This window comes from Bombyx mori, chromosome 6, assembly GCF_030269925.1.
Source record: "Bombyx mori chromosome 6, ASM3026992v2".
NCBI classification, from domain to species: Eukaryota; Metazoa; Arthropoda; class Insecta; order Lepidoptera; family Bombycidae; genus Bombyx; species Bombyx mori.
The window spans coordinates 14,354,255-14,370,384 of NC_085112.1; the positions used below are offsets into that span (position 1 = coordinate 14,354,255).

A 16,130-nucleotide genomic window follows, 5' to 3' on the forward strand; every position below is an offset into this window, starting at 1 on the left:
GATTTAAATTGGCTTCATATTGATTTTGTTTATCAGTACACCACGCTACACTACTTTGTTACCCAAATTTATGCGTTGGAATAATGTGGAATTGTTAACATCGGGCCATTAGCAATCTCTTAAGTGGTAATCCGTAGATTAATAGTCACTAAAACTGGGATGAAGATAGTGTCGGTGCCCGTAGGACGTCTAGGTCGAATTTTATCGTTAAAATTGTAATCACACTTGTAAAATCGTCTACAGCATTTTTTATGGTTACAACGAGTCAGAGAAACAATCCAATCAAACTTTTTGAATATTTCTCCCTTTATCAAGCAAATGTGGATTTTTGTTTTAAATGTTTTTCTTTAAAATATACACAATTATTAGAAATGATTATAATTTTAGTACACATGTACTGAATGATTGGTTTAAAAAGTTAATTGAATATAATGTATAGTATATAATGTATAGTATATAATGTATAATATATAATGTAATAAAATAAGAATACTTCCGTATTTGCGAAATTAGGGCATTTTACAATCATCTAACAATTACAATACTATATAAGCGAATCTCGCATGGTCATCTATGCATCTAAAAACTAAGACCAATACCTAAACGGCTGAACGCACGAAATTGCGGACAAAATTTCCCGAAAAATCACAACCCTAATATATTACAGAAAACATGTTGCCAATTGCGAAATTGGTTCGGTAACTTTCTTGAACTTACACCGATGCCGGGGCTCAACCGTTCGACACTTACACGAAGCTATAAAATGTTGGACTTAGAATTTTGTACCTTCCATACTGAAAATGGCCAAGAATAGAGAAAACGTTTTCACGGAGCATATGTCGAGCTATTGGCATCGTTCCACTGATTTTGCTGCTCCACTGTGGTGCAGTTTGTCTCTTGTCTTGCTTTACAAAGTTGGAAAATAATTGGAGGCTTTTCATTGCTGCTTTTCATTGCTCTAAGTATAATCATAAATGACGAACTTGGTTAATGCTACGGTGAAATTAATGGATAACAAAAATAATTTTTCAGAGCCATAATCTCAATTAAAATATGAGTTGTCTCTGGGGTGGGTTGTTGGTCTCTCAAACAGAGATCGAGGTCCCAGACTGGAGCATAACATATTTTTTTTTTTATTTAAGCTGAAAGTTAAGTAATTTTAATCTATTCACGAGTGCTGCATGTTATTTTTAATGTAATAAAATTAAGATTATCGGTTGTATTAGTGCTTCCTTGTATGAAACCGACTGGGTACTATCGACCATACAACTACCATTTGATGTCCTTTTTACGGTACTGTTCACCAACGTGCACATTGCCTCGTTGATAACATTTGTATTTAGTGACCCTAGCTTCTATACGCAGACTGGAGACCGTACTCTTGAAGTTTGGGTGTTATTGTTCCGGTTCTGTATCCAGATTTTCCCCATAATATCTGAGCAACTCCTAAGTTTGGGTCATTTTTTTGGGAAACTTTTAATATCTTCTTTAAGCTCACTATTTACCTGATTTAAAACGAATACCAGACTCTGTAGACATCACAACGTGAATACCCTCACCCACCTTCAGAGATGATGTCTTAATTATCTCAATGCAAAATGCAATCGGCAGGATTGTGGTACTTCTCCATATGGGCTTACAATACGCTCTACGACTATTCAATGTCAATACCTGCTTGCATTACGCTAGTATAATACACATATAACGCTGCTGCCCAAACTCCAGTCAGTGCCTTAGTCTCTTTTTACAAAACTCGCTGAAGGAGATGGCGTGATGTTATTTTAGATCGATACTACAAAACGATAATTTAAATCATATCGTAACATCACAGCCAGCTTTTAATTTTTTGTCATATTAAAAAACAGTAATGGTAAGTGAATCAAACGATATTCTCATTCAAATGCAGATCGAGTCAAACGGCAGCAAAATCGATCTAAACGAAACACTTCAAGCCTTTTCAGGTTTAAGCGAATCCATAGGCTATATCTGAATTAGCTTTTTAATCATTTCAATTGATGTGTAGACAGGACTTAGTAAGGTATGCCTGGGCTGTTTGTTTTGCGTTAAATATAATAAATTTGATTTTAGTTGTGATAGGCCCTATTGGAAGACCGTACTAAGCATTAGGTCGAATTTGTGGTGTTAAGTGTTAAGTGGTTACCGAAGTCCATAGACAACTAATTTCTGCCACCCATCTTGAGAGATAAGTTCTAAGTCTCCGTTTTTACAGTACAACGGCTGCCCCGCTTTTCAAACGCATCACTGCTACACGGCAAAAATGGGCACTGTGGTGGTACCTACCCGTGTGAATCCACTAAACGTCCTACCACCAGTAATTACGCAAATTATAATTTTGCGGGTTTGATTTTTATTACACGATGTTATTTGTTAAGTACGTATTTCATTGGAAAAATTGGTACCTGCCCGCGGGATTCGAACACCGATGCATCGCTACATACGAATGCACTGGGCGCCTCATCCTTTGAGCCACGACGACTTACAACGACAACTTACTTATTTCTGACTACAACATAGGTACTCTTTAATTAGTAAGTTAAGTAAAATTTGCAGGTTTCATTTTTTTATTACAATTTAGTAATACTTGTGTAGTTATAATTTACCTGTGCGGTTTATAGTCCACCCAGTTAGCGGAGCCCATAGATATAATCACAATGTGGATATCGCAAGCCAAAATTATTTTTTTGTCCTAAATGTGATGGCTGTTCCATCTTTCGAGCGCAACGCATTACTGCTTCGCAGCAGAAATAGTCAGGGTAACTATGCGGACTCACTGGATATACTGCCACAAGTAAATCCAATTCCATGAAATTCATTCATAGCCACGTATTAACTAACTGATCTCGAGTAATGTGTTGATTGAGTATCTTCTAGAAACAAAAAGAATACAAGTCAAGTTCTAAATCTATTTCCATCGATAATATTTGCCTATCCACAAAAACAACACGGTTGTTTGTCTCGCCTGTTTGTTGATGCCATAAAAGAGTGCGATCGTAATTAATGAAACGTGTCGCAATAAATTCTGAATTAAAACAGTTATAGCCATTGTCTGTGAGAGAATCGGGTCAAGGGAATTCCGACTTTGATTATATGAAGCTACCGTTGTAGTGATTTATTATTAAAATATTAGTTTTGAATTAGTTCATTTGTTTTTCAGTTTTCTCGTGAACTTCTTCAAGAACTATAAAATACTATTTAATGCCATTGATTACAGAATTAAATAATATATACGGAATAATACAGAAATAAAAGTAAGGTACTTTTTTTTCGAATTGTAGACTTCAAACTAACGAAAAGATTTTTATTTATTTAACCTCTTCAGGGATTCGTTTTTTATAGTACAAAAACATTAATTTAATTTAATTTGTGACTTGTTCTGATTTGTTCATTTATATTGAAAAACGACTCAATAAGTAAAAAAAAAGTTAACAAAGATAGTGACCATTTAAAAAAAAAGAATCACATCCACACAATATGTACCTGGCCATTTAACGTAATATTAAACATCTAAAGAATTAAAAACAAAAACAACAAACCTACACATATATGCCAATTTCTGTGAACAGGCTACAAAACAGTATTTAGCTTAATGTATCTGCATCAATATTAGAACATTTATCATTGAGTCAATGGCATGTAGAAAGAGCTACGCAAGTAACAAAATATCGGAGACTTCGGCTTCTCCATCTATCAATATTATTACCTCCAACAGTCTTAGATCCATATTTACGAGGGTGCTTTTGACAGAAATTGATATATCCGTTCCAGGCACAATAGGATTATGGTTTTTTTTTTTTTTTTTGGGAAACCCTAAACGGTTGTTCGAGCATATTTCGATTTAGTTGATTTCTTGTACAGCAATTGTGAACATGGAAATATTTGTAACGTAGGAAACAAGTATATATATTTGAATAGAGGTAAATTTGTAAGCTTCTTATCCTGGAATTGTCTATACGTTGTGTTGCAAATATGTCTGCTGATTTTCCGACGTTATCTACTGTCAGTTTTCCACCACGGCAAAGATTTCAGCAGTGACATGAAAGGTGGTCCACAATGATTTCCAGACCTCAAACTCGTACTACACCGAATTTCAAAAATCGGTTCATTGGTAACAGATAAATAAAGCCACTTTCGTATTCATAATATTAGTATAGATAATGGATTATTATTCGTGAATCTAATTCATTCGCAGCTGTCTGAAAACCTTATTCACCCAACCTATTATATGGAGTGCCGTTTTTTAATATTCATTAATTTATTATATATATTTTAACCATTTTATTAATAAAAGTCAATAACAGATTTCACGCGTACTTTTAAATCGAGCATTAAATAAAAAGCACTTTAGTAATTAAGATAATTTATATTCCAGGAATGGCATAACCACAAAAAAATTGTGTTAAACTGTGAACAATTAAAAATAAGTTTACATTCATAATGTACTAATATAATTGGACACATGGGTAACAGGACCACTTAGAGCACGTTCGCATATATCAGTAAGAGCTTACATATCAGTTATAATCAATTCTAATCCATCAAACGATAACATCCAATTAACTGATCCAATAAAGCCGTAACGAAATTCCATCATAAACCTCTTCCCCGAACTGCAACATCTTCCCAAAAATTACAAGTAAAACGTAATGAAACTCGTGTGCCAAGGATCTAGCTCCAAGGTCGCAGCCCGTATAATCTCTGGGAGACAACGGTATTTGTGTTGGTGGCCGGATCGCCATTACAACTCTGGGAAAATTTCCGTGTTTGCGCAGACACGAGAGTTCTCGTTTTGAGGACTTCGGATTAGCCACTCGCTTCGGAGAGTACTTTATAGTTGAAAGTTACATAAACTGTTTCCAGACTGAGCATGAACTGAGGTGAATTGTGAAGGTGAAGAAAATATTGAAGGATTTAAAGAAAATGCCTTTGTAGATATATTAATGTCAGTGTAGCAGTAAGCGCAGAATTATGAAACTTTTATTCAGTTTTTAACAATCCTTAAATAAATTATCTCTTCTATTATCTTCTAGATAGCTAGCTTTATACTGACAAGAAGAAATATAATCTACTTAAAGTTAAGAAGACAGCTTCATCAACTTACATGACTACGTCAAACATACTCAACTGATTCACGAAAATTGAATTATACTAGGATACAGATATAGATATGGTATCAGATATACCTAAACGAGTATGAAATAAATTAAGCTAATTATATTATATTATGTCTGTCTTTTCTGTAACAAATTATTATTTCTTTTATTTTGTTCCGGGCTGTCGATAAATTTGACCAGCACATGCTTTAGGCAGGGGCTTAGCTCTACCCTGACATAGCTGACGTCCATGAACCACTCATTACCCAATGGACCGTATGGTGGTAAGGGCAATTAAAAATATATATAAGCTGTGAGCTGTGGCCATTTGTATAAAAAACATGTATTAACATCAAATACTAAAGCCTTACTGGGAATACTGCTGACACCGTAACCAAAGACTATACCCGTTAAGTGAGCACTTTAGTTGAGTCTTCTTAAATTACTACTGAAGAAAAAATGCTCACTCAATTAAGAAAAGAATTCTAGTTTCACTATGGAAACTGAGGTTGATTGATTTACGCACGTATCTTTTAACGCAGGCGATTTGGCTGGTGATCTGACCTACCTTAAGGGCTAGTGTTTCATATTGATGAAATTAGTTATATCGGGTACGTATAGGCGTCATTTGAATAAAGACGATGTCTGTGTATTCCAAAATGCTCACCAAAAATCTCTCTCTAATATGTGTTGAATAGTGATGTTTGAAACTGATTTTTTTTTAGACTAGTTTCCTATAGAAATCGATATGTGTAATCTCTAACTATCTTGAGTATATCTGGTTTACTTGTGATTTCATTTCACCATACATTTACATGTCAAAACATCCGTTTGTTGAAAAGTCCACGCGATTTAACTGTCAAACATTGATTCCACGCGAAAAACCTTTCCCGAAGTGACAACAACAGTTACGTTTCAATTAAATCCGATATCCCGAACAAATACACAAATGATCAAAATTTTTATAAAACAAACCACGAATTTTGGTGAACACATTACGTACATATATGAGTTTCGACGAATTTCAAAACCGGTACGTGTGAGGTATTAGTGACGGCACCGAGCCACAAGCGTGCTCCAAACTCGGAGGTCCCTCTACAAATTCACTCATTTATCAAAGTTTACTTAACGTAGGCGTATGTTGTAACTAAGCACAATTCTACAGCCCCAGTCTCCCGCCCAAAGAGCTCCCAGTATGAGGCGACCGATATTAAACATGCATTACCCACTAAGAATATTCATGAGGCCAAACCACTATGTAAACTGCGCATTGCTTAGGAACACTTCACATTTGTAGCGATAATACGGGGTTTCGGAACTGTTTTGAATACTTGGTTAGTTCTCAAACAATGATTTACATGATATTTGATAGGTTAGGTTATAATACCGAAATCTTTATGCTAAGGAAAAGGAGACAAAATTGATTAATAAGAAGCCTTAATTAGACGACATTTATATAATTGGAAGTCATACTTTTGTTTCATTTTAACAATATGGTGATAAATCTTGTTCTCTGGGCTTCTATTCTGGGTTTCCGTTTGTTTTTTGTTAAACAATTGTTAAACTCAACCACTGTAATCTTTACAACGCTAAGAGAACCCATAATACAACATTTATATGCTAAACCCATTAGTAATTAAGACAATACCCTCTATAATATGCTACCCAAGGACGCTGAGTTACTTTGTTCGTGTTGCCCATTGGCTACCTAACAAATTCGACAAACTGGCCATGTTGAGCAAAGAAGATGGAAATAGGCTTTGTGGTCAATCACCTAGCCGTTGGTGTGGGCAAATAACCGCACTTAACAGCTTCTGATCTCAATCCTTTTACTTTCAACAACCGAAACAACTAGAGGCATTTAACTCAAAGATGGACGAAAATACAAGCTAGTAATGACGACCTTCAGAAATAAAAAATAAGAACAACAAGAAAAAGGGTTTCAAAATATTACATTAAATTTGTGCGCTTTAGCGCACTTAACTTTAGTTGCAAGTCACCAACTCTAAATTTCGCCCCTACGTCTGCCAAATTTTATAAGTAAAATAAAAATTTATTCTTCATACTTCCAAAAACATCGGGTTATTAGATATTCGTCGAACGAATAGCCATCAGGGAAAATGTATCGTACGTGATCTCTTGTCGAAATCTCTAAGCTGAATGCAAACATAATCGATTCGCTTCTCATGTAGTGTTGAGAGTAAGCGAGACATATAATGATATATCATAAATATCAGACAATGGTATTTTTTAAGTTCATGGATATTGGTTGTTTTTTGTATGTGTACAGGACATTTAAGTAAATGTTCCCAATCTTTGATTTGCGAACTTTCCTTAGATTGGTAAACTAAGCCACATTTTTGCCAAGATGGATGCAATCAGCGGATGGTACTTATTTGACTTACCATAATCAAGAATATTACACATTTTTTTCTTGTTAGTCTAACAAATCTTTCAGGGAAAATGTTTATAGTTTTCTTCGACTGACAAAAAACAAAAATATTATCTTTTGGTTTGTTTATTTACGTTCTGTTTTACCCACGCGTTGCTAACTCAATTGAGTAGAAACTTTGTACCGTTATTGTTGATGGTTCTAGGAAGGATTCTGGTTTCTGGCGAAATAGGGTGTGCGAGTTTAAGGAATAAATGTACATCCAATATTTAGTAACATAACATTTTCTTCGATTTTCGTGGACCGTGTAAATAATCTATATATAAATCTATATATATAAAAATTAATTGCTGTTCGTTAGTCTCGGTAAAACTCGAGAACGGCTGGACCGATTTAGCTAATTTTGGTCATGAATTATTTGTGGAAGTCCAGAGTAGGTTTAAAAGGTAGATAAATTAATGAAAATGTTCGGAATTAAATAAAAATAACAATTTTGTTTTTTCTTTGATATGTCGCCCGTCGGACGGATTTTTTTGGTTATTTTAAGTTTATTTTACACAAAAGCTTAGGTCTTTTATTTATCGACTGAGGCACTACGAAGTCTGCCGGGTCAGCTAGTTTAAAATAATTTAAACCTTTAGGACTGTGACCGTTCGTGACCTCGAACACGGTTTAGTATTAAAAAAATCAAGAATAATGTAAGGACAGCAAAAAAATCGGGATTAAATTGTAAAAGTGGTTTTAATTATGGCGATTATTGCGGAAACTATTTCACATATATTAAAAGCCTGTTGGATCTTCTATTCGATTTGGACCAATACAAAAGTTGATTGCTTCACCCAAACTCCGATTTTAATTCCGTCTTTCATATAGCAAGTAAATAAAACATACACTTTCTATTTATAAAATTTCTTTCTTCCTATTTATTTCTTTCTTTTTCTTTCATCTTCTGAGTTATATACCACATAATTTACTACATCTGTCCGCCGCAACGCAATAGGGTAATTGTTCTCATTTCTCGCGCTTAAAATAAAACTATATGTCAAACATACATTCGTCGTCTCTGATACCATCACTTCTCTTCACTCTTACTCAGTCATGCTCCATATCTGTCGTTCAACCATATGTAACGCGCTGGGGTTCGGGATAAATAAAACTTGCACGGAGGTACAAACTAAAACTCTATTTAAAACTTAGAACACTTTACAATTCGTAATGAAACTCTTCCTCTTCGCTTCTGGTGATCCGCTTACTGTTTCGCTTCGAATAGATCCGATTACTAACTGCCTTCGTGTCATCTCTGCAACACTTTTATAGTCGATACGACATCTCTACAATTATCGAGAACATTTCTGATAGGTCGAGTGGTTTCGATATGTGTTTCCGGTATTTGATCATTGATTAACTGATTCATTGTTGTACTTCTCGAGCGTTCCCGATTTACTAGTTCTTTGGATATTCGTTTCTGCTATTCGACGATAGATGGCGTTGCTCTTACCGGCGTAACACATACACTGCGTTCCTATAGTCCGTTCACCATATCGTATTGATATGGGTCCGATATTGACGGATAAGATATGGTCACTTAAATACGGACATGAAAATAAACATAGGTATATTGCGATTATCTTACAATAAGAAGATAGAGAAAATTGATGTAAGAAGGTAATCCAAACTACCAGTAAAAAACCTTTTTTTTTTCTTAGGTGGGTAGACGAGGTCACCGCTCACCTGGTTTTAAGTGGTTACTGGAGCCTATAGACATTACAACGTAAGTGCGCCACCTACCTTGAGATATAAGTTCTAAAGTCTCAAGTATAGTTACAACGGCTGCCCCACCCTTCAAATCAAAACGCATTACTGCTTCACGGCAGAAATAGGCAGGGTGGTGGTACCTACCCGCGCGGACTCACAAGAGCTCCTACCACCAGTAATTATGCAAATTATAATTTTGCTTTTCGTTTGATTTTTATTACTTTCCTTTAGCGTGGAAGTCAATCGTGAACATTTGTTGAGTACGTATTTCATTAGAAAAAATGGTACCCGCCTGAGATTCACACCGAACCGGTGCATCGTTCAACACGAATGCACCAAACGTCTTATCCTTTAAGCCACGACGACTTCAAAATGAAATGAAATAGGCACAATATTGAACCAAAAATTGCTGGCGCTTTTAAAATATTGAAAAAATTCATAATGACGTGCGACCTAAGAGGTCAGGTGTGATGCGTTTTGCAAGTTGATTTTGCGCCTAGGTTTCTATCGTTAAATAAAAATTAAAAACTGTAAATATGTTTTAAATTATAATCAGAAAGTCTATGGTGTCACCACATTAATTATATTTAGTTATAGTCACAGAAATAATGTGTAACAAAAATAATTTGAATCAATTTTGGGTGTTTTACCAATTTAAAAAAAAATCCCTTGCTTGTAAGCTGTCTTAATCAGGTACATACGAATCTGCAAACCTAAAAATTCCGTAGCAACTATCGTAATAAATAAACAAAAAAACCGGCACATATTATTCATAAAGTACAAAAACTACTGACAAACATTGAGCAACACCATCCCGAAACGCAAGCCATTGCAATACCGTTCTAATGTCTTGGAGATAAGAGCGAGGGTCCCGGAGTAGCCAAGCTCTGGTTATGGTGTTAAGCAGTGATAAATAAGTGAGTCGACATTGAATGATCACAAGGTACATTTGCAAGGGTCTGGACGACCTCGCTCGGATTTGTGTGACTTACATAGCGCACAAAATATTGTCTTGTGATATAAAATAGTGACGTTTGTATAAGGCTGATGTCATTTTTGCAGCTGCTGTATAATTTTCTTTTGGATGGGACACAGTAGAATTGAAATATGAGGTAAATAAAATTTCAAAAAGAGTGCAGAGATCTGATTATAACGAAAGAGGAAGGTTCGTTGTTCTTGCCTGTAACTGCGACAAATAAAGTGTAATTTCTTGACATACTAAAGCTATAAAATATTCGTGTCTAGCGAGTCTACTTGGAGTAGTATTATGAAAATCTATATCTATATCTCAGTATATATAGTTTGGGGGGCTTAAACGACAAAGGGAAGATCTTCCACCGAGCGTGTGATATTTGCTCGGTAGACCGACGGTCCGAATGTTGTAGTTCGGAACTTGTATATATGCAAGCTTATCTTGAAAATGTCGTAAGAGAGATTCCGGCATCTGTCAAATATCTTACGTTGTATGATGGCTACCCAACCGTTCGCGTGACGGGTTAACTTCATTTCCACAAATCGTCAGTGCACGATCAACAACCGCGACACCCGGGTGCATTCATAATATTAACATTTAATTTATTTTCTCTATATTTTACCAATAAACATTTTTAGGTAACATTATCTTTAACTAACAAACTCACACCGCACCCTACAGTGCGGAAACAATCAGCTAACCATTCTAGGTAAAATTGTTGTTAAAGTTTCGTACTACATAAAGCACTTCCATTGAACGTATGCATTCGCTTGGGAGCGTATGTACAATCTTAACGTTCTTGTCGAATATTTGTATGCATAGACCATTCATTATTATGTCAACGGTCTGACAATGTTAGTTTTGTAGTTAAAATTATGGCACGTTGTGATGTTTGATGAACATACATAATTGAATTATGGCCAGCGTATGCTGTACACACATATTGATTTAAAATATTAAGTAAAACACAAAAATATCATTGCGAAGGTCGACTCTAAATGTTTTTTTATTTTTTTTTGCTTAGATGGGTGAATGAGGTCATAGGCCACCTGGTGTTAAGTGGTTACTGGAGCCCACAGTGGTTACATCTACAACGTAAAAGCGCCACCCACCTTAAAATATAAGTTCTAAGATCTCAATATAGTTACAACGGCTGCACCACCCTTCAAACCGAAACGCATTACTGCTTCACGGAAAAAATAGGCAGGGTGGTGGTACCCACGCGGACTCACAAGAGGTCCTACCACCAGTAATAAACTAAAATATATAATAATAAATAAAATAAATTAAATCCATGTATGTGACTTTTTGAAGAAATTTCAATTGAATTTTCTAATTGAGGTAAAATCAGAAAAAAAACTGCACATCCGTTGAGTCCAGTTTAAATTCAAAATTTCGAACAACGAATCAATGGAACGCGCGTATTTCGCTCGGAGAATTTTCGAGAAAGCTCACGGCAATTTACCGTTACGTCACGTCGTTCATCATGATCTGTCTTTCGTAGACGCCGCTACCGTACCGTTTAGCTAAATGTATCGACGTTGCTCTATAGTCGCTTAGACGTAACGCTTTTTGGGTTTACCTTTTAAAATAAATAACCAACGACACTTTTTGATGGTGAAGGAAGAGTATTTATAATGAAGGCATATTCAGACGCGCGTGCTACGAGAAAATTTTCATGGAACAAATTACTTAGAATTAACACTAGTCCCATATTCGTACAGCGCGGATATTTTATATTAAATAAGAATAATTTTGATTAGAGAAAAAAAAAAGATGTGTGGTGTCGTGGGACACCGGATAGGAACGAAGTTCCTTAATATAAAAATATTAATTTTAAGTTCTATTCAAGGTATAAAGAAAATGATTATTCGGGTATACATTTTTTGTTATGATTTTTTTATTGATAAAAATAAAAATAATCGCAAGGTTCAATCACTCCGCAGTGCAATGGAGCAACCTCGCCCTGGGGGAACCGCCTGCATGACCACCGTATCCCCACGCCAGGTAAGTATGATTTAGCAAGAGAAATACGAGAACGTCTATCAACTGTGTAACATCTCGTCACCGCGATTCAGGAATTGTTGAATGTACGTGCAGCGAAATCTGTTGATAACAAACTAAATAGAAAAATCTTACGTTACGGACGTTTTTTCCCGATTAGGGTACCCACCTCCCGATTAGGGAGCTTCGTTCCAAAAAACGCTTAAATAGTTAACCGAATCAACAATTATTATTTTTTTGGAACGAAAACGTCCGTAACGTACGGTTTTTATTATTTATCTATAGTCTTTGTATGATGACTATACAGTGTCTAGTGTGAAATTATTATTCATATAAATAGCTGTTTCTTTGTATATTATTATTATATATATTTAAAAATCATTGTGAATAAAATAAAGTTGATAACTTTGTAAAGTAGTTTTTTTATTATTTTCATCAATAAAAAAATCATAATAAAAAATTTATACCCGAATAATTATTTTCTTTATACTTCGAATAGAACTTAAAATTAATATTTTTATAATACGGCACTTCGTTCCTATCCAGTGTTATAATCCACGACGAAATATATGTTCTTAGTTCTCATTATAGTTACAACGGCTAACCCACCCTTCAAACCGAAATGCATTACTGCTTCACGGCAGAAATAGACAGGGTGGTGGTACCTACCCGCGCGGACTCACAAGAGGTCCTACCCCCAGTAAGGAAGAAGTTTCTAGAAGGAGTTGGTGCCAAAACAACCATTTGGAGTGGTTTATTTCACGCGGGCATGTCTCGAATATTGTGTCTCGAATTTACCTACGAGCCAAGTAGCAATATAAATAATGCTTGCATTCATATTTCTGTGCTGCAATTTTCTCGAGTTAACAAGAGAAGTTTAGTCGGTGATACCGGGGGAACACTTAGTGAAGATATCAATCTTGTACGATGCACAGTGGGTTTTATAATAAAAATGGAGACACTTTGAATAATTGAGTTTAGGAATTTACTCGTAATATTAGAGTGGTAAGTAGTGGGAGCATAGAAATACAGAGTTCGTTAGTAGAGTTCGGTAGAGCTGTTCGTTAGTCTCGCTAAAACTCGAGAACGGCTGGACCGGTTTGGCTAATTTTGGTCTTGAATTATTTCTGGAAGTCCAGAGAAGGTTTAAAATGTTTGATAAATATGAATATGCTCGGAATTAAATAAAAATAACAATTTTGTTTTTCCTTTGATATGTCGGACGGATTCCTTTTGTTTGTTTTAAGTTTATTTTATACAAAAGTTTAGGTATTTTATTTATCGATTGAGGCACTACGAAATCTGCTGGGTCAACTAGTCATAAATATATTTCTATGTCATAATTGGCGTATTCAGGCTTAGTTCGGTGAAAGAGCTCATGTTCCAGCAGGAGTTAAGTGGTTAATGGAGCCCATAGACATCTACAAAGTAAATTACACCACCAACCTTGAGACCAGAGTTCTAAGGTCTCAGTTTGGATAGTACAACGGCTTCTCTTCAAGCCGAAACGCATTAGTTCTTCACGGCAGAAATAGGCAGAGTGGTGATACCTGCACGTACAGTAATAAATTAAACTTGCTTACAGCACCTTTAAGCAACATAGTGCTTTATTAGTCTGGCCACCTCGGGACAGGAGTTCTGATGTCAGTTTTATAGTACTGCCATTAAAACTGGAAAGCATTACTTTCACAGCAGAAATAGGGAGTGTGGTGCGGGATTCAATAGTTACAGCATTGGCATCCGATTAAAATATTTTTAAAAGTGTTTTATCTTACCTTTTACCGTTAAACGAGCAATTCTTGTATATATATAATCTGAATCTCGGAAATGGCTCCAACGATTTTCATAAAATTTAGTATACAGGGGATTTCGGGGGCGAAAAATCGATCTAGCTACGACTTATTTACAGAAAATGTTGTTTTATTCGTGTTTTCAATAATCAACTCTTTCCGACATCTATTGGCGAATAACAATACTATTTTTCTTAATTGAGGGCAACCAACCGCTTTAAAGACACCACAAGATGGCGCTATAAAAAAAAATCGGTCATCATCTAGTTACTGCTTATTTTGGAACATCGAACCCACAGTGTGTACTAGAAGCTACCGAGTCTCTGAAAGTCACTTGCGTGTTATTGCGAGCTCCTCTCTCGAACGTACGCTCTGCACTCTACAACGCAAATGATATGAGTTTGCGGGACCTTAGTGCACTTTATGAAAGTGCATATTATGGGCTCCGTGTTCCTTAAATTACGCTTGAAGTTTGCAGTAACTATTTCGTAATCACTTAACTTAACTAACGAAAGCTCTAGGAATTTCCATGTGTTGGGATTAAAAGCTTTGAGTATTAAATTATTGGAATAAGAATTTTTTTATTAGTTTATAAATAACCAATCGGCCAGGTTTCTAGCGAAATTGATTTTCAGGAATTTATATATAAATCAATTAGATGTTTCGACCAGATTTGCTCAACACTCAACACCAAGCTACAGGATGCTCTCCATGCCGCCAAGGACAGAGATAGAGGAGTACCATCGAGGAGATACTAAGCTCTCATCAGGGAATTACAGCCTTCGGTAGTGAGGAAAACAAATGTAAGCAAAGTGATCCAAAAATTTAAGATATTGCTGATTATTGTGCACAACTACCTCCTTGGGTTGTGCTCCTAGCATTGCCTCTGTTTCTTCTGCCGCAAAACTTGAGATCGCAGATAAAGAAACACAAATATTTATATCGGTAATTTACTGCCTTGAGGCTGTGTACAAATAATGATTCCCTAATAAGCCGCGGCTTCTTAAGCCGGCTACTATGTTTGTTCAGGTGTCCACGAAACCAATACAACCTCCCCCGATAAACCAATATTCATACAGACCAAACAATTGTCGGTACAAATCAGCAAATATTTCCGTTACGTTGTTCCAATATATCGAGATCAGAGGACGTTCAGTGGTTCGGTACGTACCTTAAATAACTGGATATCCAGTGAACCCATGCAATATTTACTACTGCTGCCTGTGACAACTTTACGATCCTGTTGCCCTCCCTCGGGCTGTGGCTCCTAAATAAGCAGGGTCTGGCCAGTAAAACCATCGACAATAATAGTATTTGGTATCATTCCACTAGTCGTTTTGAAAGGGTTTGTTCATGCTCTTTGATTTTATTGTTTTAGTAGTTACTAGCAACCCGCCCTCGCTTCGCTTCGGAAACTGTAATTTATTATTGATTTTTCCACTATTTAATGGATGTTATTATACATATAAACCTTCGTCTTCAATCACTCTATGTATTAAAAAAAACCGCATCAAAATCCGTTGCGTAGTTTTAAAGATTTAAGCATACATAAGGACAGACATATATAGGGACAGAGAAAGCGACTTTATTTTATACTATGTAGTGATTATAACTAAAGGCTCGTCGTTTCACCAATCGAATCGAAGCATCTGCGAGCATAAATAGACAGAATTCCGCGAGGGATAGGTCCTACATGGTATGGTATAGGTACCATAGCAGTGGTACCAATTCATCACTGTCTCATTTTTCTCTGATGTTCACAATTATATTTTTATATTAATAAGTACGTATGTTTATCATTTTGGTCGTATTTGGATATTCAAATTACGGTGTAACTTATTTAAAAAAAAATTATAATCATGTAATCAGAAAAAGGAGAAGAAACAGAAAATTGCCTCTCTTTAAGACGTTGCAATGGATACACTACTGGATTACCCAAGAAGGATTCACCGCTGACTGGCAGCCGGTCGTAAACAAACCAAAACCCTACCCTATATACTATACTATACACCCTATATTGGCCTATGTAGCATGTTGAGGGGACATGCTGCGCTGACGCCGCGTAATGTGAAATAAGGACAAGAGGAAGAAATATACCATTATTT

At 35.8% G+C, this 16,130-nt stretch overlaps 1 protein-coding gene across 2 annotated transcripts in view; it reads right to left on the minus strand.

Moving 5' to 3' along the window:
- LOC101743388 (transmembrane protein 135) overlaps nt 1-14,994 on the minus strand; it is a 55,431-nt gene extending 40,437 nt beyond the window's left edge. For both annotated transcript variants that reach the window (XM_062669219.1, XM_062669217.1), the window contains exon 1: nt 14,883-14,994. In XM_062669219.1, coding sequence (XP_062525203.1) covers nt 14,883-14,906 — 24 coding nt within the window. In that variant the 5' untranslated portion in view covers nt 14,907-14,994. The remainder of the gene's footprint in view (nt 1-14,882) is intronic.
- Nucleotides 14,995-16,130: the final 1,136 nt, after the last annotated feature.